This window comes from Onychostruthus taczanowskii, unplaced genomic scaffold (assembly GCF_017590055.1).
Source record: "Onychostruthus taczanowskii isolate IOZ18803 unplaced genomic scaffold, ASM1759005v1 scaffold18, whole genome shotgun sequence".
Taxonomy (NCBI): Eukaryota; Metazoa; Chordata; class Aves; order Passeriformes; family Passeridae; genus Onychostruthus; species Onychostruthus taczanowskii.
This window is the reverse complement of record NW_024499017.1, coordinates 8,225,536-8,248,204: the sequence shown is the minus strand read 5'-3', so window position 1 is coordinate 8,248,204 and position 22,669 is coordinate 8,225,536. Positions and strand designations below refer to the sequence as shown.

Below are 22,669 nucleotides of genomic sequence, written 5' to 3'. Positions count from 1 at the left end.
CAACCCAAACAGCACCTGCCATGTGCATCATAAATATGAACATTTCCATAGTCTTCCCATTAGCTGCTCAATCTAATAGGCAGGATTAGACATGACATCAATTTTACCAGCTGATTTGTTGCTTTCTTTATCCTGGTTTACTTTTCTGTCACCTCCTGTAAAAGAATTCAGATGTTTCTGCAAGGGTACCAGCAGCAATACAAAAAGGCTGCCTCGTGTTGTCGTGTGCTACACAGATGTAAGAATTATTAACAACAAGCTGAGCCCCACAGTGTCATATGATCCAAATGCAAACCCTTGAGGACATTTATTTCCTCCATTTCGGTGGGTAATTGAGCCTCTAAACCACCCACAAAGGCTACACTTGTAAAAATACTTAACCATTTGTGCCATAAAAATAGTGATATTGCAAAAAATGTTTTACATCTATGAATATGAAAACTAGTAACAGTCTACAAAATTGAACTGTTGCATACTGAATCACCAAATCCAAAACATGGTTGCCCACATTAAAATTAAGTAAAAGAAAATTATAAGCCAATCCTTAAATAACATTAGCAACAGTCTCAAAATTAACACAGTACGGCTTTTAGACTCACAGAGCATCAAAGACTTCCTTTCCAGTGCCTCGTGCCTCATTTTGCACTGGACATAAGATTCCTAATAGGTGTATCATAGCTGAAAGTCAGTAAAAAAGTCTAGCCAAGAAGAGCTTTGCTGCTCTGTCCCTAGCCATGAATGGAAGCAAAGTGAAACAAGTGTAGCTTTGGTTTTCCTTTTGAAGACAATCTCCTTTAAAGCTGAAGTAAGGTAGGCAGTTAGAGAAATCATGCAACACACATTTCTCATTAAAAAAAACTCTGGAAACTCAGCTATCACGTTGAAAGGAGCTGCTGAGTTTTTTAAGTACATAAAAAGGTCTTGCAAACAACTTATGCAGACTGTAAATCAGAATCTTTTGATCCTCAGAAAGAGCCAAGCAGACTGCCCAAGAATTGCACACAGAGCCCTGGCAGAAATACACAGAATGGGAAGGGTGAGTATCACAAAATTACCATCACAACAACTGCCCAACACCCCCAGAGTAACAAACATCAGAGCTGCACTAGAAACCCACGTCAGAAATTGCTAAACCTATTGTGCCAAAATAACAGACAGGTGAGGAGCAAACAAAAAATGAATATATATCTCAGTTATCTCAAAAGATGGAGTGCACTTTATGAAACCATGATAATTCCCTTTCCAGCTAAAAGTTTTACAGAACCATGAGAAAAAGATGAGCTCTTGGGAGGGGGAAGGCCAAGGCACTCTTATTCCTCAAAATACTGTGGAAAGTACACACTGCTCCCCAGAGAAGTTCTCCTGCATGGCTTTCCTAATCTCTCATTTGCCTCCACAGATTTGTGATCTTTACTGTCATTATTAATACAGGTATTAACATAATCCAAATACATCAAGTCATCAGGGATTGGTGAGAAAAGCACAGACATTTGGAAACAGAATGAGCGCAGAAAGTCTGTAAATTAACATTCCCAACAACACAAGAAGCATTGCTTTATTTTAGAATCAATACAACTTGAATATGCTTTGGGGTTTTGTTTTTTCTTTTGTTTCCTAAAATAGCTTGCAAACACACGACAACATCCTGATTAACTGATTAACAAATACAGACAGAGAACTCACATCCCCTACTTCTCTGAAAAAATAAGAGTTTCAGTTTAGCAATGTCTACTTCAAGCTTTTATCAGCACTAATTTCAATGAAAAAAATGGTCGTAAAATTCTGAACAGAGGGAAAACAGACCTTAATTAAGCAAAGTGTTATCTATTCCTATTATAATGAAAGCAAAGTTACAGTTATATTTTTACCAAGATTTTTCCCACTTAATGAAGACATTATCCACGAGTTTTCAAAGTCACTTTACAAAAGAGCATTCAAGAGACATTAAAGTCAGCTTAAACTAAAAAGTCTTTTTGAAGTCAATAAACAATAAAAAGAACAATGAAAAGACAGCCTTTGATCTCTTCTTACTCTAAAGTCTTTAATTTCTGTTTTAATCTACTAGATGCATTAAGTCTTGTTTTCAAACATTTTCATCTGCAAAGTACAGTGAGCTTGCCTTGATTTTTTTATTCATATATATTCTTACTGTATTAATGTACATTTCTCATTACCAGGGATGGGTGTCATCAGGAAGCTCTGCCACCAAAATAAAGAGAAAAAAGTTTAAAAATTATTTTTTCATTCTCTTCCCTTTTAAAAATTCTTTAAAAAGAAAGAAAAAATGCAAAAGGAAAAGGGAAATAGCATGTTCAGCTTTGAAATTTCTGAGATCAAAGGCTATAATGCACATAGATTTTTTCAAAGGATAAATTATTAATAACATGGGCAAACACATAGTGGTCAATAACATGGTCAAAGAATGGTAAGTTAAGAGCATCTCTCTGCAGCCAATTACAGTTTATCTGACTTGATTGTTTGCAAGAAATTCCAAGCTATCCACTGGATTTTTAATATAGCTTTAAAACCCCATTTTAGCCAAGCTGCAAAACCCAGACAAGCTCTTGATCCAGTTCAGTATCCCCTCAGAAGGTCAGGCCATGGATGTAAACAGGAAAATAAAAAGTTGCAATGAATGAAAGTGTGTGGAAAGTAGAGGCAGAGAGACATTAATCACCATTGTGCCACCATTCTTCTAGGTTTCTAATGTAACCCCAGCTAGAAGGGTAAGAACTCTCTCCATACCTGTTCACCCTTGACACACGTGTATCAGCCTCCTCAATTTCTCCTGGATAAATAAAAATACCCTTCTGACATTTCTACCCCTTCAGAAGCACAGGATCACTCTTGGGATAAAGCAGAACCACCACATCCTCAGCCCCAGATTCCTGGAGAATCCAGGGCCTCTCCTGACCTAGATTAAAACACCACTCCTTGTTTGCTATTGAATTATCCACTCTACTTTCAAAATATTTCTTTCACATTTCTCCACCTCCATTTGTTGCTGAAGTTGACAGTTTCTGCTGATGATTTTTGGATGAATAGCCATAAAATAGTTTATTTCACAGAGACCACTGAAAATCTGACAAATGTGAGAGCTAGGGGCACATTTCTAGCATGGGATCATTGGGAACACCAAACCACTGGGCTCTGAATTTTGCCAGTATAAGAACTGCATCATTTTTCAGACAATATATTTAATTTTGATTCAAAAAAACCTAAACTCTATGGGACAGATCTTCTCTAGGAAAGAAAACAACCGTGCAGAAATTGAAGCAACATCTTTTTCTTATATCAAGTTAAGCAAAAAGACTAAAATTTTCACTTTGCTCATGGCAGATATACTTAATAAAAAGAATCAGACTGAGAGCACTTTACTACGTTCAGACTAGCCTTTTATTGATTTGGATGTGCTATGAACCACATTATCTAATCTGCAATAAGCCATTTACCAAGTGCAATGATCTATGGGCTAAAAGGCTTAGATTTTTAGTTCCATTGTAGACTTTTTGATGAAATGGTAGATCAGCAGAGAATAATACTATAATAAGATTGTGAGGGACAGAAGTGTCAATATTAGGAAATTAGAAAGTTTGGCTTACTGTTTTAAATCCTCTTGCTGTTCATTTAAAAGCCCAATATCTCTTTTTCTAGACTAACTGCGTCTGTATATTTAACAGGGGTCCTAGATGACATCCCACAGGGTGTCAGGTTCACAGGGGTTCAAGGGCTCATGCAACTGAAGAAATTTTAATTTTCAAAGATAAAATCATCCATCTGAGCACAATGACAACTATTTGGTGGTGCATGTGCTATAATTATATAAAGTGACAAGTGACATGGTACTGTCCCCTTGCTGTTTGCCAAGATCCACATTTCATCCACTGCACAAGAGATTTTTGCAGCTTCCCTTAAAACAGATTTGATGCATTTGGGCCAGAAGCTTTATGCACAGAGCCTAGAACACAAGGCTATGACCTACACAAACAGAAGTTGACTAACACTCCCACAGTGTCATCTCTGCCTACTCTCTAATTCTCAGCTTTGACCACTTTTCTACATGGGAATTCTCCAGCTGCCACCAAGAAATACCATAGAAATCTCAAAACCATTTATCTACTGCTCTGTGTCTAGATCTACATCAGATCTGCTTCATTATTTTGCATTACTTTTGAATTTAAATATTTGACTGATCTCCTTGACAATGTATAAAGCCATACCATAATTTCCTTCTCAAATTACCAAACAATTCATGCAACGAAAAATTCTTTCTGAAGATGGTTGTCTTTGGCTAACTCGGACTCAGAGGTTTGTAAAAAAACAATGCTGAAAAAAACCCGTGCAACACTACAGGTATAACCAGAAGAGTATTTCAAAGAAAAGAAAACAAAGCAAAGAAAAAACAAAACAAAAATTCAGTAGCCTTTGGTTGACAGAAATAAAAGGCATTATTTAGTGCTAATTAAGTGAAAGCTAAAGCATATTTATGATGTTATTTTATCCATAGCTACATGGCAAATTTTAGTGCATCGTTTCTGAGTAAGACTGACAGGTTACACGCCGAAGTAAATGTACTGAAGACATTAATGTCACTTTAAAGCAACTCAAGTTTTGATGTTCTCATATTTCTGTTGTACTGCTATGATTAGAATGCACTGCCTCATTTTTTAAGATGAAAAAAAAAAACAGCTTTACCAGATCAGCTTACCACGGAACCTCACAGCACCTGGCACCAGGTCTGGCGCCAGGCAGTTTGTATGAAGATGTTATTGCACCTTTGCAGTTCTAATGGCCAATTATGACTCTATTAGTGTTCCTTGGCAGTTCATCTGCTCCTGCACGGGCCAGGGGGGCTCACAGCCGGACCTCTGATCCTCCCTTTCCGCTCCAGCGAGCGCTCGGCACAGCTGCTGTCATCTCCAGACACCGAGGGCTGAGGCACTGCCTTTCCCAGATAACTACACCTGACCTTACAACAATTTACTAAGGAAATACCTGCCTAATGGCACTGCCAGTGCAGCTTCTGCTACGCTCACAACGGCGCTGCAAATTAGAGACAACAGGATAAATCTATGACCAGCTCGCCAGACACTTCATTAAATCACTGTTCCCTTGCCTTGTAGAGCACTAATATAATCACAGCCCTCGTTAGCTACTGAATAAAAGATCAATCACGTTCTTTGAGAGCTCTTGCTACCAGCTTCCAGAGGAAACAAGGAAAAAAAAAAAAAGAGACATATTTAGGATCATCAGTACGATTCTGAATGGCCTCACTGCAAGTTGGTTAAATTACCTTTTCCACAACTGACTCTGGCTGTAATACTCTGAGGAACTTGTTAAGTCTGCTTTCAAAAGCTGCTATCTAATATATGACTACCAGGCCCTGGTCAAAAGTTCATAATGTGCATATGTAAAAAGGTACTAAATTGCCTGAGGGCTAAAACCAGAGGAGTTTAATTGCAGCAAAATGCTGAAAATGGTCTGTTGAGGGTCTTTCTATTGGGATACTGCTGGCACTAGCTGATTGAAGTACAGCACATAAAAGCCTTACAACAATATTTCCTTAAATGCAGCTGAAACTGCGAGCACTTGCTAGTGCATATATGGTGTGCCAAGAGGCAAAAAATAAAAAAAAAGAGAACCTACTCTAAAACAAACAAAGATTTAAGGATGGATATAATTCATAATTCAAAAGCATGTGGATAAAAGGAAGAATTAAACAACAATCAGTATCTGTCAGTATAAATCATGTTATAGGCTCCACATTAGGGTGGGAAATGCAAGCACATATGTAAATATATTTTAATTGGCATCCATTAAGATTCGCTGCAATGAAAACTGGGAAACAGCTTCCGTCAATCTATTAATGACCACACTCTGAAACTTTAGAAACAGTCACCTATGAGACTGAAGATTCCCCCTGAAATCCAATGACTTGTTTGTAGTAATTTGAGAATTATTTGTCTAGCTATTGATATGAGGGGATAAGGGGGGTTGAAAGAAATAAGGAAAAAATAAAGCATTTTTATCTGAATGCATTCAAAACATACTTTTTTTCTGTTGAAAAAGAAAATCACAATATAAATGTTTAGGAAAAAATGGTCATCATCTGAAAAAACAGCAAATTCTTCACTTAATTCTATACATTTGATTACCTCAAATAATTTTATATCAGCTTTATTTCAGCTGTTTGCACAGTGAACACAGGAAGAATATTTTTCCATCTGTGTGGGGATTTATGAACATGTTGCCAGAGAATCTGGATTTTAGCCATTGACTGCTAGCAGAAAAAAAAAAAACCAAAAAACAAGTGACCATCTTAATTTTTCTTTTTTCATCATGTTGCCAGAGAATCTGGATTTTAGCCATTGACTGCTAGCAGAAAAAAAAAACAAAAAACAAGTGACCATCTTAAAATTTTTCTTTTTTCATCGAAAATTCCATTATTTACTCCTCAATATTTTTGTTACTATCTCAGGCAAAACTTACAGTTACAACCATTAAAATGGTCATTGTGAAATATTTCTCAACTCTTTATATATTTTATTTTTACCTTTTGAAAGCCACATTTACATGTGGTTAAGGCAGGAAATGACTTCAGGTCAGTGTAACAGTCCCTTCCCAGAGATTTCACTAGCAATGTTATCTGCAGCCCAGATTTTGTTCATCTACAGCATGTCTTGTATTTGGGCATGTCATGGCTGAGAAAATTAATCCACAGCTTTTCATAAAGGTTTTCATTTAAATGCCTATAAAACTTTCTAAAGTAGCTCATCTAATATTCTTAAAGGCAACATTAAATGGTCCAGGCAATTTTTTATTTGTATTTGAATGAATATCATGTAGCAGATAAAACAGCCTTTAGCCAGGCATTACTGGTAAATGGAAAGTGAGCACACTGCTGATAGCCCTGACATTGCCATCTCCAGTTGGCATCAGTTAAACACAGCAACCAGAGTCCTGGACAGAAACCAGAGAAAAGGGAACAGCACAGGCAAAAACATGAGAATCAGCAAAGACTTTAAAACAGTTCAAGAGACCTCCACTTCCAGCCCAGGAAAACCCACACAGCAATATTTTGGCTTTCCTGACTGTCTCCACAGGAAGGCAAAATCACCTCTGTCTTCTGGTACAACACTTATCAGCCAAGCTTCGTTTTATAACACCAAAAATGCCCAGGCCACCAGAAAGTTTCAAAAGTAAATCATGCCAAAGAAAACTGGTAATTAATTTACCTCACCTACACAGAGGAAGGCAGAAGTTTGAAAAACCATGGTTGTAACACAACAGCATTTACCCTAACAAATACATGTTGTGAAAATGACAAGCCAAACAAATGAAGAAGCTGGAACAAGCTTTTGTTCACTGCTGACACTCACACAGTAAGGAAGTCATTCCAATAAATTCAGAATATACACTTGGGAAGGAATCACAAAAATCTGCCAGAGCATTAAGACACAACAGAATACAAACATTTCAGTAGAGATGTTTGAAGCAAACAGACTGACTTCATTCCAGGTCTAAGTCTCCGCTTCAGGTCTGGACAACCCTTTCCTTCCAGCTTCTGACCACTACAATATCATTAATTCATGGATGTATCTGCCAGCAGAAGGGAACAGGAGCAGGAGAGCAAAGGTTTTTTTTCTCATGATGATGGTGAAATGCAATGACCACAATTTGGCCCAGTTACATTTCATTACCAACCATAAACATTATTTCAGGGGAACAGATTAGCAGTTAGACTGCATTTACAGGAATCTTTGCTGGGGACAGTGACAAAACTTTCAGATGAGAGTTCTGTCCCTTCCTAGCAGCAGAAAAAGCCCTGAGCAGTGCTCAGCTTTGCTGGCCATGGGTAGACACACAGAGTATTTGATTTTCCAAGACAAGCAATGGTCTGGATTGTGTTCCAAAGAGCCTAATTGACTTTAGCTGAAGACCATTTCAAACACCACATTACTGATTATGGAATAAGCACATATGTAATTCAATAAAGATAAATTTCACCACATCACCAAAAGTAAGCTCAGCTGTTGTTTCGATAAAATGACATTCTATATGAAAACATTTCCTTTAGAAACACAAAGCCCAAAAGGAGACAATAAATATATATCACAAGTGGAACTGACAGCTTTGTTGATACTTTCTGCCATAATGCCTTTAAAAGTTGAAAATTCACATACATTTCTCATCAAGGGAATGGAAGAAGTTAGCACATCATTTTTTCTCACAACATCACCACTTCTGGTGTAAAAGCTAAGAGAGAGGCTCACTTTGTACACAGTAGTTCATCAAATGAAAGCAATGTAATTCATTCAGCTCAGGTAACACCTTATTCCTTGGCAAAACTGGTTAAATTACTTCTGTTTACTCTTGATATCTTGATGAACAAAAATAAATTTATTTCCTAGAAAACCCTTATTTTAGTGTGGTTACACATGAAAAAAAAAACATTAAATTTTTACATTTATGCCATGATACTACAAGCAGAATGGTCACCACAGAGATCCACAAGAGGAAACAGTAAAGGACTTTTCAAATGCCCACCTTGCTGATATCTGGGTAATGCCAGATTTGCCTTGGTAATGAGGAATTCCTTTCCTACAGAGGCAGGACACTGCCCTGCCATGGGAAGTCTGACTGTCAGTTGTATCATTTTGCAGATCATGCCACAGCTCCATAATTAATACTGTTAGATAACCACACTATTTGGGATGGGATGAGCTATTTGATGTGAGTAGACAATCAGATTCTAAATGACACTGTTACAAATTCATTACCATAAAAAATTGCCAAGATGGTTGCTTTACTTGAAGTGCTAAATTAGTTTTCTTGCACTGGTAGTATTCATCATAATGCAAGTTTGACAATTCAGGACAACAATTTAATAGCAATGCTGTTCAGTGGAAAGAAACTGTGTTTCCCATTTTCTCACAAAATGAAAAAACCCTAATTGTATTTATTAATAGATTGCAGTGAGAGACAAGGTAATTCTATGAAAAATACCTACATTCAAGAGTATTGAACTTAATGAAAAATTTAATCCTAGTATTTCCAAGTATTCTTATGCTCTAGCTTGTTAAATTGAAGTGTTCTTCAGGGTTTTTTTGCATAATAGTAGGTACAACATTCAATCAAAAAATCAGTGCTAAGTGCCAGTTCAGCACAAGGATTTTCAAACCTATTCCTTTCACAGCAAGCCTGGTGCTCAGCGCTTGAGCAAAGGCTTCCATTTCCAGTTCGGAGTCTCACAGTTATTGCATGTAACACCCAGCTATGAGAAAGTAAAGAAATGAGAAATGGTGTGACCAAACATTAAAAATAAGCTCACAGTATGTTTCAACTCTGTGTCTGCTCAACTCCATTTTTGAAAAAAAGACCTCCAATTTTGGAAGTATCAGACCTTAAGACAGCACTGTTGGAAGAGATGTAAATCTACAGCACTGACAAGTCAATCTTGCATGTTTGGGACAAGCAGATCTTGTTTTCAAGACAAACAATTCCCTCTCCATATCAAAAGATACTTTATTTTTAATTAAGATGCATCATCCAACATGGCTATCTTTATCTTATTTCAAGGTGATGCTTTTGCAATTAATAAAATTCCTCAACTACCTTGTATAGATTTTTTTTTGCATGCAATGAAGATTGTGCTATATTCATAGTGATACTTGATAACTGCAAAAACATGTTGTCACTAAAATAATGGATGGAATTTGACTATGCTGTTTATATTTACTGACATCCTCCTTGCTAAAATAGGATTGATGCTACTACTCTAACATCTTTCTAGAAACAGCAGAATAAAGAGGTTGGAAAATCCAAATGACGTGTGTGTTCTAAGTCTCAAAAGAAACTTTAAAAGCTAAGTAAATTGAGAAATTCTCTGATTACAAATCCTCATACAGATTACTGCAAAACTACCAAGTCTTGTACCATTTGCAGTGCACTCTTACACTGAATTCAGCACAATGGATTGGTTCATTATTATTATTATTACTTTCCCTCTGAAGGGAATGAGTGCAAATCTGCTACTTCTTCACAAGAAAATCACACAAACTCAGGTCATCTAACACACACCAGAACACAGAACCATTTTAATATTTCAACTGCCAAACAGAGTCAAGTCCTTTTTTGCCAAATCCTTTTCCACTCTTAAATTTGATTATTGACTCATATATATGTATAAACTTTTAAAATCATACGTTCTACTCTCTTCCTTTTTTTTGATAAAACTGTAGTGAGAAACTGCAGACTTTAAGAGAGTAGGTTAAGAAAAGGAAGAGGACAGGCAGGGCAGCACATCATCTCCCACTGGTATTGGCAACAAAACCAACACAAAATTAAGGAAAACATTTTGTTTTCATTAATTTTTCTGGAACGTATATTCCCTTTTCTTCTCTTTCTTTAGAAACACCCAAGCCCTTTCCTAGAAAGGAGGCACAGAGATAATAAAATAATTAGAACTACAGTAGAAAGTAGTTCAGGATTTGACCAGTATCTAACTTAATCCTTTCAATAACCCTCAGAGTAATTTACAATGGAAGGTAGTGAGGTATAAAATGCCAGTGAAAATCCAGTGGAAAAACTGAAAAGGCTTCCTAAAATAGTCCCATCAAACCACAGACCTATTTCCCCCTACATGGAAATCTGGCCAATGCTCCAAGCTGGGCAAGGAACATCCTGCAAGTTTGAGTCTTGACTTTAGGAAGAAAAAAACAGGAAATTACCACCCTGATATCTGTAACACCAAAAAAAAAAAAAAACCAAAAACACACAATACCAAAAACAACAAAACCATACCAGCAAACAGCAAATTCCCCCAAATCTTCCTCAGAAGGAAAAAAAAATCTATATATACACAACAAACTTTGGAATAGAGAACTGACAGGAACTAGAAACATTATTAGCATCACAGTGGGATACCTTCAAAAAGCCTAAAAATATTCATATTTCTGTGCATACACATATATTTTCAATAGCTTTCCTGGAAGGAAGTTTTTAGGAATGTTAATTCAGTTATGTAGTTATGTCCAGGGAATGCCAGCATGATGATAAATGACATGTCATGCTGTAAAAAACAAACAGATGAATCTTTTTTTCAGAAAACAGACTCTTATTGTGTTCACCTATTCTGGAATATGAACTATATTAAAGACTCAAGTATATTTTTCACCTCTATAGATGGATAGATAGACACAGATGCATATACACACATGTAAAAATAGTAAGAATATTGAAAAAACATTATGTAGCACTCTGCATTTGATATACTTTATTATTTTTGGATCTTGCAAATATACTTTTTTAATGACTTTTCTCTAAAAGAAGGGACTTTCTAGCTCATATTACTTGGACGCTGGTGCTGTTTACGCTTCCATCTTTTTTGTAAAGTCAGAAGAGATTTTCATGAGAACTTCAAATAAATAAGATATCCAGCTGCACAAACACTATACATTCTGTTAGATTACTTTGGCTTCCTAAGGAATATTTGACTTTCTCTGGATGTAAATGATTAAAGAGAATCCATCATCTGAAACTGATTGGTGAACTGTTTAAAGTGGTATGGCACCTCTTCAAAGATGATAGAGTGAGAAATGAAAAGACCATGGTACAATAAAGCATCTCAGATATCCAAGGGGTTCTAGGGAAATAAGGTAACTAAGCACTCCATCCCCCAATTAAGAAATAGTATTTTAATTATACTTCCATAACACAGGATCTGCACTACATTCTTTAAAAAAAAAAATTAATTTCATATTTCTTCTATTCTACCCAGGCCAACAAAAGCTTGGGGTTTCCGGAACATCTACCCATTCATAAATAGAAACTTGAAAAAAGAAATGTGAGGAAAGAAAAACCATGTTCTAGAATCCACAAAATTTATATTGCTCTGTGAGTTATGATCACAAAATGACACGGACTAACAACATTCAATTATGTAATTTCATTACTTTTACCATTTTAATTTTGGGCTCAGGATTTTAATTTTAAGGGTCAAAGAAACAAAAACTAACCATCATCCAAAAATATTTCTTTTGCTGAACTTCAGCTGTGTGGATCATCATTATGCCCAACTTCTCTGGGCAACCTGTGCCAGGCCTCCCCACGCTCACAGGAAAACAAACCTGCCCTTTATGAGTTTGGAGCCATTTCCCCTTGTCCTGTCCCTCCATGCCCTTGGAAAGAAGTCCCTCTCCAGCTCCTTATGGGCTCCTTTAGGTACTGCAAGAACACGATGAACAACCCCCAAAAAAGACTTTTTAGGGATTATTTTTCTATAAAAAGTGATTCAAAACTCATTGCTAGTTTAAAAAATCTCAAATATTCAGTGATAAAGTTTGAGTATCTTTCTAGAACGGAACAGTTCACTGGGTCATTGTACAAGAACCAAAGCACATTGACTTTGCTTTGATTACATGTAGTATAAAACATCAAGGAACAAATATTTCCCTGTCTTGTAGGCCACACACTTGACAAAGCATTCTGAAATTCTGCAAGGATCTGGCAGCATTTTTCTCCACAAAATTACAGGACAAAAGCAGAGTTGCTCCACAAACAGCTATGGGACCATGCTGGACAAAAAAGCCACTGCTGCCCTTGAGCACCATTCTGGTCACTGCAGTCCTGACCTCACTTTGGCACAGGGATAAGTTTCCACAGAGACTTTCCATTCCTGTGGTGTAGGTTACAGGGGACAAATTTAATTTGCCCTTATATTTCATGCTACATTTATTTTAGCAGCAAGTTAAAGTATGTATCAGTTAAATGTAAGTTTGATAATAAACTAGGTTATATTACATTTTATGGCTGGATAGGACACACAAAATGATCAACAACTACTTTGGAGGCATCTCTTTACCATCCTATTACAACAAATCAAAATGTTCTTCCCCATAAGCCTTTTTACCCAATTCAGGAGTTTTGTGCAAGGAAGCACACATTATCAGGGTTCAATAAAATAATTGTCCCTCCCTGGTACTGGAGGTAAGGTAAACAAACCTGCATGTTAAAAAGAAGAGCTGTGGCTTAGCATCACTTGAACATTTACACTTCAGGCATTAATCCATAAACCAGGAGAATTGCCCATGTGATTTATTCACTCTCTACAAGTGCTAATATCCAGTAGGTGGCTATTTCCCTTTGACTTTCCCATCCTCTTTCACTTCCTGCCCAGGACTCAATCTGAGAACAGAAACTGTCATTTTGATCAAACCTGAACTGTGAGGGTCTTTCCAAAAAGAGCTGCCTCTTGCTTTTCAAGAAACCCCAGTGGCTTTTCAGCAGTGTCTTAAGGAAGGAAAGAGAGGCCAAATTCTGTGCTGGAACAGGCTCATACCCACCCTGCCCAAGCTGCTCTTGGGGCTGGGCAGGCACAGCTGAGGGCACAGTTTGGCCTGAACTGTGAATTCAGAACTGGAAGCCAACATCAACTCAACACAGCCCACACAGGTCTTTGGACAGCAAAAAAATGTTTGTGTGGAGAGGGAATTCTACCCCCAGCTCTAAGGGTAATTCCAGCTTCTTCAGCAAAGGACAGGGGAGAAAGCAAAGAGGTGGTGAGGCTGCAGGGCCTCTTTCAGGCTTCTATCAAAAGCAAACAGATGTGATCATGAGCTTGCAGTCACTCCTGTAGATGCAGATTGATTTCTTGCCAGAAGAACATTTCTGAGTTGATGTTAGATGTGGAAGGAATTCATGACACGGAATTTAAATCTAGCTCCTTGCAACTTTGCAGAAGCAAAGCCCATGAAGCCATTGTAGGCCCTGGGGTTTGCTCCTGCCTCTATGAACACTGCAACACAGGGCTACTGCCTCAAACACCCCTGGGAAAATATCCCAGTGACAAGAATTCATGGATTTGTAGAAAAATTAGACATGCAGAAGACTATTGGGCCCTTAGAAATATTCCTTCTAATTCTCACCAGCAATAATTCCAATACAAAATCCAGTTCTGGAAAGTTACTGTCTTTGGGGGAGGAGGGAAAAAATCAAAGAGCACTTCAAGCATCAGTCTCTTACACAGTAAAAAATTAAGGGCAGAGTTGTCTTATTACTTCTAACTGCTTTCAAAGGTGACAAGTTGAGCTTTTATAAATGTAATTTATATCTCAGCAACAGAACCAATGTTTTACTCCCAACCATTAAAAGGGGGTAACACATCTGCTAAAACTCCAACACAATGGCTGGCTTTGCACTGCAACAGGAAATGTAACCCAATAGTCTCAGAACTTCCCAAACCCCAGCCATTTCTTAATGTGACAGGATTTGAAAATGCAGCTCACTGAAACATCTGTTAAGCTCTTGCTACTCTAACACATGATATTCTTCCTGCTCTGTTACCTGCCAACAAAAATATTTGGGTCTATGTAAGACTACCACAAGTGTGTGATAATGGCACTCTGCTTATAACTTTATATGCCCTTGTACACTGAAAATCACCTGGGGGTGACACCAGATATCACACTCAATGTAAGCTTGAAACTTACAATAAATATATTTAACTTCAGGCTTGTATGTAAATAATGACAAATTAGATGGGTTCTGAATGACTAGCATTTATTAAAAAAAAAAAAAAAACAAAAAACCATTATTTAAAACAAAAAAACCAACTCAGACAAACTTTTCTCAAGTCAGTTTTTGAAGACAGAGGGAGAGAAGAGAGTAAAAGAGGTAGAAAGAAAAAACTCAAAACCTAGAACCCTTGATCAAACCATTTAAATATAAGCATGGCCTACACAGTTACTTTCAGAGCTTCTCTTCCAGTTTGTTTTTTTACAGTGGCCACTTGTTTCAACTGACATTTAATTATCATCTAAGCATCTCCAACTTTCTGTGCAACTACTTAGTGGTAAATAAAAAAGAGCCCTTTTGACATTAGTAGAGCTACTTCAATAATAAAATGGCAATTCATTTGCAACTACTTTCTACAAAATAATTCTTCTAAATTTCTGTGTAAAAATCCTCGTGGGTTTTACATTTCAATGGGAAAGGAACGAATAGTCTTCATTTTCCATTGCTCTACTTCAAAGTACTTCCTGGATACCACTATTATACAAAAAAGCCTTAGAATGAGGTATGTGCAGCTGCAGTACCTCTGTGTGAGTATGTACATATTTATATATATGTTAGACTCCAGAAGCCCAATAGATCAGGACATAGCAAACAGTTTCAAAGTGGCTCCAGGAAGGATTGGCCTCTCCACACACCAAAATGCTGCAGCAGCTGAAGCTACAGCCTCAGAGACCAAAACAGGTCCAGGCATTTCTGTGTGGCTCCTTGTCCAGGGGAGGCTGCCCCACCTCCCCTCTCCCCACACAACCTTGTCTCCAATCTCAGCTCCAGTGATGGGCCCAGCTCAGCTGGAGCTGCTTTAAATGCTGCTGCATCATGCTGCATTGTGCAATGCAGACATCCTGGGAAAGCTCAGGGACGAGCAGCTCACCACCTTGGGACTGCAGGTGTAAAGCTTTGAGATCACTCCCAACATTCTGACCAAAACACTACTCTGAACCCCAGGGCGACCTGCCACAGAAACACAGAAAGGAAGCCCAGAAAAAGATCCCCAACAAAGTCTATTCCAAGTTGATAACAGCACAATCCCTAAAAAAGAGGCGGCAGCAGCAGCAGCAAGTCATTTGCTCCCTACAAGCCTTAAAATAGAACCTCTTACACTGATGATGCTGAGAATTTTAGCTCAGCTTGTTTGCATCCCCAGGAAGGGGCACTCTTCTGGTTTTACTGGTTGTTGAAAGATTGGTAGAGCTCAGGGGAACGTAATTCATATCAGAATATGAGTTATAAAACTGATGTTTAGAAACTTCAGCCCATATCCTCCACCATGACATTCAAATAACCTCAGAGAACTACAAACATGAAGGACTTAACAGAAGTGTTTTGGGTTGGACCAGAGTGCACTCTTATTCAGGGCTGATATCTTTGTCCTGTACTTTGTATTCTCTTATATGTAATATCCATTAATAGACACGATTTTAAAGTCTATCAATTATTTTAAAGAATTCAAAATTAACATCAGTGTTTTATTTGTTTCTTGGAGGATAAGATTCCCTGAGCAACAAACACAAAAGGTGCCCTTTGTGAAAATATGTCAGAGTAAATAAAACTAATAATTCATAAACATCCACAGACTGGATCCTTTTCACGGGATTTTGATAACATTCACTCACACATTCTCAGGAGAACTTAAGAATCTGTTTTACAAACAATCCCTAACAAAGCAGAGACATGGTTTTATAGGTCCTGGTCAAAAAAACATGCTGTTGAAAGCTATTATTACTTGTCCCAAGGTGCCAGAGCACTCACATATCAATCTTGTGGACATAAATCGGCTTTGCATATGTACAGGCTGCAAAACACATCCAGAGGTTGGAGGTGTGAGGGCTCTCCTGGCTGACACCTGGTTAACACTGGGGTGTTTATATTTTTGCTCCACAGGTCTTACTGAAGATCCAGTATTTTTCTTTTATGGACACGTAATCAGATTTTTAAACACCCTCTGTTTTCCACACACGTTATCCCAGTATAAATTAAGATTCTGCAGGGGTATGGATCTCTTTATTTCCCTGATTCATCAAAGCAAACATTCAAGGGAGACTTCCTTCTCCCTGCTCCTCTTTTTGGGAACACCCTTCTTGGTCAGTGAAAAAAGGAAAGAAACAGTCTATAAGGTTAAAAGAAACCAATTCTCAATGAAGTAAATGTCATTCTCTGCCTAAAAAATACTTTGGACTCCTTATAAATAATTGGCTCAGAGTTTCAAAGGATCAGAGAAACCCCTCCAAGTGCTGGAGGTGCTGCAAACTCTTACATAATAAAGACTCATAACCTTGGTGGTGAAGAACTGCAAAGCCTTTCATTATGTCATGGTCCCAGTCCAAAACCCAATGGAGACAAATGGAAAACACCCATTCTCTTCAGCACTTTGTAAGAATCAAGAAAATTGTTGGGTTGTTGCTTTTTTTAAAATATGAATGAAGGTGCTTTTACCACTGAAAGCACTTTCCCTCAGCCATTAATAATGTCTGTATTATCTTTTCTAACTAGGGCATCTGTTTACATAAAAAATGCAGTCAACATATTCCACTTAAAAGCCAAAGCAATTTTTTGATGTTTTATGTATCCTGAGCACAGAAATAACCCTCAACTATCCCACACATAAGACATAGGATCTACTTAATCACAGTGAAAATCATATATGCAAACAAGGTCATGCACTACATCTTAGAAGATTCCTTGAGAGAAGATTATCAAAGTAAATCTTAAGTGGTTGAAGAATCCTCTTCTAGAGCACTGTCTTGGCATGATTTCTGCCATTAAAATCAGGGTCATGGTTATAAAAGGCAAGAGGCAGATACATACAACTCGATTTTCACAACTCTTCCGCCAAGATTTGAAAAAATGAAGATGCACAAAATAGCTTAAGTCATTCACTTACCATGGACTTGGTGAAAGGTCGAGCCAAGGTGAACAGCAGAGTGTAGAGCCACCAGTTGCGATGAATGGAGGAGTAAATCATATTTCCAGGATGGACTGAGTTGGATGTCACCCCGTGGGGAGAGAGGCGGCGGTTCAGCTCATTGGAGAACAGGATATTGCAAAGCTTGGAGCGGTTGTAGGCCAGCATAGCCCAATATTCCTTCTTGGATGGAGAAAGCAGGCTGAAATCCAGCTTTCCAGAGGAGTCTTTAATTTCTGTAAATCTGAGAAACAGTAAATATGCCTTAGATACCTCAGAGTTAATTTCACTCTCATTAAGAACGATATAAAATGTAGACAAAAGAGTGGATCCTGGCCAGAACCAACATAAAACAGCACCTTATTTAGCAGCTGAAAGCATCTACTGAAAAGTGCCTGAGAACCAAGGAACAGTCCCATATAATATGGCAGTAAAATTACTGAATCACTGTAAACAGCAAACAATAAACAAAAACAACTCAGAAAACACCTTGATAGTATAAAGACATTGTATGTAACTTACAAATCACTTTATTTTAAATTTAAAAAAAAAAAAGCACAAAACAGATTTTGCTATATATCCATAAAAACATGATCAGCTTGGAGGAAATAATGTAGAATAAAGTAACTCTGCACTAAAGCAGAGCAACCCAGCATCTTTTCCCCTTCTTTCCATCCCCTGATCATTTCATCCAGTGCTCACACACTTGCATTTAAGTGTTCAAGTAACTATGGATGAGTCTCACGGCCTCTTAAGCTCTTTTTTAGATTAAAAATTGATGAATATAAAGGGGTTATAACCTTGGTAACTTGCCATCGATAGTCTTATATATTTAAAAGATAAATGTAAACAAAGCCAAAATGAGCTCTGGCAGAGCATAATGTTTTTAAGTACACCCATGGCATGGCTGAACACAAATCAAAGTAACTAGTTGACGTTTTTTAATTGGGTCTGACAGAGTCATTAAACACCAGCTGTTTGTTATTAAAAAAAAAGGAAAGAAACAAAGTAGTGAATGTTCTAAAGACATTTAGATGAAAAAAAGGAAATTTCCATAAAGCATTTCTCCTCCCAGTTCTTATAATTTAATTTATTAATTTACTGGTATATCTTAATATTAGAAAATAATACTACATTTAGTTACAGATCTATGTTTCATTCAGAGGAGCTACTAAAAATAAAAAGGATTTAGCAAGCTCTTTTTAATACTCAGTTTTCAGAATCAGCTGGGGAGAACAGGGATAAACATAATTATAGTACACACTAGAAAAATGTTTTAAAATATCTTCACTAATTTTGCATCTCATGCCCAGAAATGAAGAGATCAGCTGGAATTTCTACATTCATTCTGTGAGCAGAATTATAATATGCTCAGAGAAAAGCAATACAGTATTTGAACTCAAGAGGAATCCAGGATGTTCTGTGTCTTGCACAATTAGCCCTTCAATTTCAGCAACAAAATTTCTCTTTCATAATTTGCAGTTAGATAAAATACATTTCTGAGATTAAGAGGACTATTCTGGGAGGAATTTCCTATATTCATTCCACAAGTAATCACTTATGACACCAAAAATAATCTATAAATACAACTCTGTGTGTTACTGCATAAAGGAAACGCGGTGGCATATTTTGAGTCCAGTCCTGCAAGTGTGCTTATGTGAGTCAATCTCAATGAATTCAGGGGAATAAGGGCTGTACAATCAAATTAACAACACAGAAATAAAGACAGAAGGAAAGTCAACCTACTTATTATTCTGATTGTAACATGATGTGCTTAAAGTACCCAAAAGCTTAATTTAAACAGAATTCATTTCTGCTGAGTCCAGAGAAGTAACTAGAAATGAATGAAGAACCAAAGAGGCAAATAAATATTTTGCCTTGGAGCAGTGCAGGATAGCATTTTCTGCAAACATGGGACTTAATTTTTCCCCTAACAGGGGGTCTTGACTCCAGCAAAAAGATCCAGTCAAGGTTTATGGAAGTAATTAGATACCAACACTTCTGTTTTACGACATGGTTTGAGGCTCAGAGTTCTCAAGTAGGTCAGAAAGAACGACCACCTAATAATACCTAACTAACTCCTTACATAAACTTCTTCCCATTAAACAGACTGGGGGGTGGGGAAAGCACAGTTATTTACAATGACCAGTCCAAGTGAAAAGATAAGCTGCAAGACATTACTTGGACTCCTTAAAAAAAGGGAAATTTACTAGCTGTGTTAATTATTTTATTCAAACATAGACTGTTACTTATTTCCTTATGGGCTTCTGTCAACCTTGGCTGATCTCTCTGACTTAGCAATGAGCACTTTCAAAATGTTTTCAAAATCACAGATAAAGATGTCCAGAGATGAGAGTCCTAGTTACACACAGCACTTAATGCAGTGGAAAACAAAGATGTCATTTAAAATACTATCAGAGATACAAACTTACAAGGGGGAACAAGCAGCTGACAATTCAACATAATCTCCCATTAAATAACAGCTCATTTATATATATCCCATTGTGCCCTCCACATCTGGCAAGTGATTGGAGCTGGCAGATTTATTTCTAGAGCTATCTCGCCTGCCCTGCAGTAGCTGCCCTCACTCCTAACAGGACTCTGCTACTTGCTTTCACAAACCTGGTGTGATTTGCAAAGATAAGGATGTCCAGATTTTGTTACCACCTAATTACTAGACATTTCATGTCTTTTAACAGTGGGGAGGATTATTACTGGCATTTTCTATTGCTTCCTTTCATTTCAGCCATCATAAATTTAAAATGGTGAAAGTAAATCTATCTGCAGTGTGTCATTTATACCATAAGCCCCTGTGTTTGGAAGTGATAAAGGTTTCAGCCCGACCCTTGGCTGGTCTCTCTCTACCAGGTCCCTGGGGTTACATTTTATGGAAACACGATTAAAAAAAATAAGCTTCATTCTGGGTCACTAAAACATTTCAGAAATATGAAGACAGGGAAGAAAAAAAAAAAGAAAAAAAAAAAGGCACTCTCACACTCTCCCTTTTAGTTTGCTAGTGCTGCTGCACATGACCAAAAGTGAAATAGAAATCAACAGTAATGTTTAAAGCTGGATGTTATAGGCTTAATCCTGCAGTCCTTGAACTAAATCAGTAAGATGTGGTTTGTGCCCAATAAATTCAGAACTGGGGCATTCATTTTGCACGAGGAACTTTATTTAAATCAAAACCATGTTTTCAGTTATTAACACAAAAACACAAGCACAGCTGAAATAAGGCAAACCTCATCAACATCTTTTTTACTAACTGTACTTTTCCTGGCAGTAGAAAATATGAGCATCTAACATTTTAATTAAAAAATTTACCAAAAGAGGCTTAGCCAGATTTGCAATATGTATTAACTACACTACTTCCCATTTTACAATTATACAGCTAATGTCTACATTGAATTCCCTAATTTCTCATTATAAAACAACTGGATTTCATCTAGCAGTTTTTAATTGCATTGTTTCTCCTGCTAAAATATCTGCACATTCTTCTTGCTAAGATGTTGAAGTTGTTGAATGACAAATCAATATAGGTCATGCCATTCAGATTTAATCAATTATTATTCCATCTCCTCACAAAATCAATGAGTGGTCTGAAAGGCGGCGAAAATCTGCATTCACACAAAGAATGATCAAAAAAATATCTACATACTGTTATAAAACTAGAACATGCTTTATCCAGCAACAGAGCCAAATCCAGAAACATCCACAGGCATTAGTAATGCTTCTATTTTTAAAAGATTATTCAAAGGCAAACGCTTGAGAGCAAGGACCTTCATTTTCAGAAACTGCTGTGGTTCTGCCCAAATTTTTCATGTTTTAAGGGTTAAAGATTCCAAGAAAACTAAAGTTAACATTCACCAACCTGTGGGACTCAGAGGACACCACGACAACCCTGGCAGGAGATGACTGGCGTAGAACGTCTTCCAGAAGCTGGACAAGATAGAAATGTCCCAGGTGGTTCACCTGGAAGGTGGACTCCAGGCCATCCTCTGTCAGGGACCAGGGAGCACCAAACACGGCAGCATTGCAGACCAGGATGTGGAGGGGCCTAAAGAAATCAAAGAGGACAAAGAAATCTCAATTAATTAAGTGTAATTACACCCCTCTGTGCACAGGGTGTTGGTGTGAGGGATTTGGCTGGCTGGTTTCTCTGGGAAGGAGCTGATTCCAGGTGGTTCCAGCAGCCCCACTCAGGATCCAGCTGAGCCCCACAGTGACACACCCTGGGAGAAAGGGTACAGAATAAAAGGCAAAACACCACGATCACTTGCTCTCCCAGTCTGTCTCCACCTGGAGCATTTAGAAAAGAAACTTCTCCTGGGAGAGGAGCAGCTCCTACCACTTTCTTGTATGGGGTACATGACACCTGCACGATTGGTAGGGGACAAGTGTTTAAGAAATAAAGATACAATGTAAAAGGGCATAAGTACACATTTTATATTTCAGTAGCTGATGAACTATGCTATTAAAAATGCTAGACTGAGATGGATAAATAAAAACATTCTCCAGAACCTGTATTCTTTGGTGGAAAATCTGTACACAATACATATGAGATCCTTCAGACAGAATCCTTCCTCACTGGACTTACCTAACCCGGTTTAAATAGAAATGCCACAATAAAGGAACTTGAAATGAAAGGGTAAGATTCTACAAAACTAAGCTAGAAAAGAACCTAGGCTGGCACATACCTCTCTCATTCAAAAAACAGGTCCAGAAAACTTCAAATTCCTTGAGGTCTCCAGTGTAATCTCAGGATACTGCACCTTGCAGCCTTCCCAACCTCCACAGCAAGATCAAGGACAAACGCCCTTTCTGTTCTTTCTTGTCTTTTTCCAAACCCTTACGAAACACAGCAAAGTCCCTGGTCCTCAGACTTCAGATGGATCTGCATTTGCTAGATTGCATCATCTCTGAGCAAACCTTGGCACTGACAGTGTGTTCTTGTCCTTGAGTCAGAGCCTGATGCAGCAGACCTCAGCAAGCTCTACCTGAGCTGAGAGCCTCAGGTTGGAGAGCCTGCAGCTGGCATCCCTTGCCCTGGTATATTTAATTTGGAAAAGTCACACAAAATAATGACAGCAAAAAATTCCTGCACTAACACTTTTGATGTCCTAACACCAGAATATTAAGATCTGTCACACTTGTTTAGCTTATTCCATCCTATTATGTCTTTACTGCAGTCCC

At 37.7% G+C, this 22,669-nt stretch overlaps 1 protein-coding gene across 3 annotated transcripts in view; it reads right to left on the bottom strand.

The window, feature by feature from the left end:
• WWOX (WW domain containing oxidoreductase) overlaps nucleotides 1-22,669 on the bottom strand; it is a 477,013-nt gene that overhangs the window by 347,731 nt on the left and 106,613 nt on the right. For all 3 annotated transcript variants that reach the window (XM_041400541.1, XM_041400543.1, XM_041400542.1), the window contains exons 7-8: nucleotides 21,348-21,533; nucleotides 17,456-17,720 (exon numbers count right to left, since the gene is read on the bottom strand). In XM_041400541.1, the coding sequence (XP_041256475.1) occupies nucleotides 17,456-17,720; nucleotides 21,348-21,533 (451 nt within the window). The remainder of the gene's footprint in view (nucleotides 1-17,455; nucleotides 17,721-21,347; nucleotides 21,534-22,669) is intronic.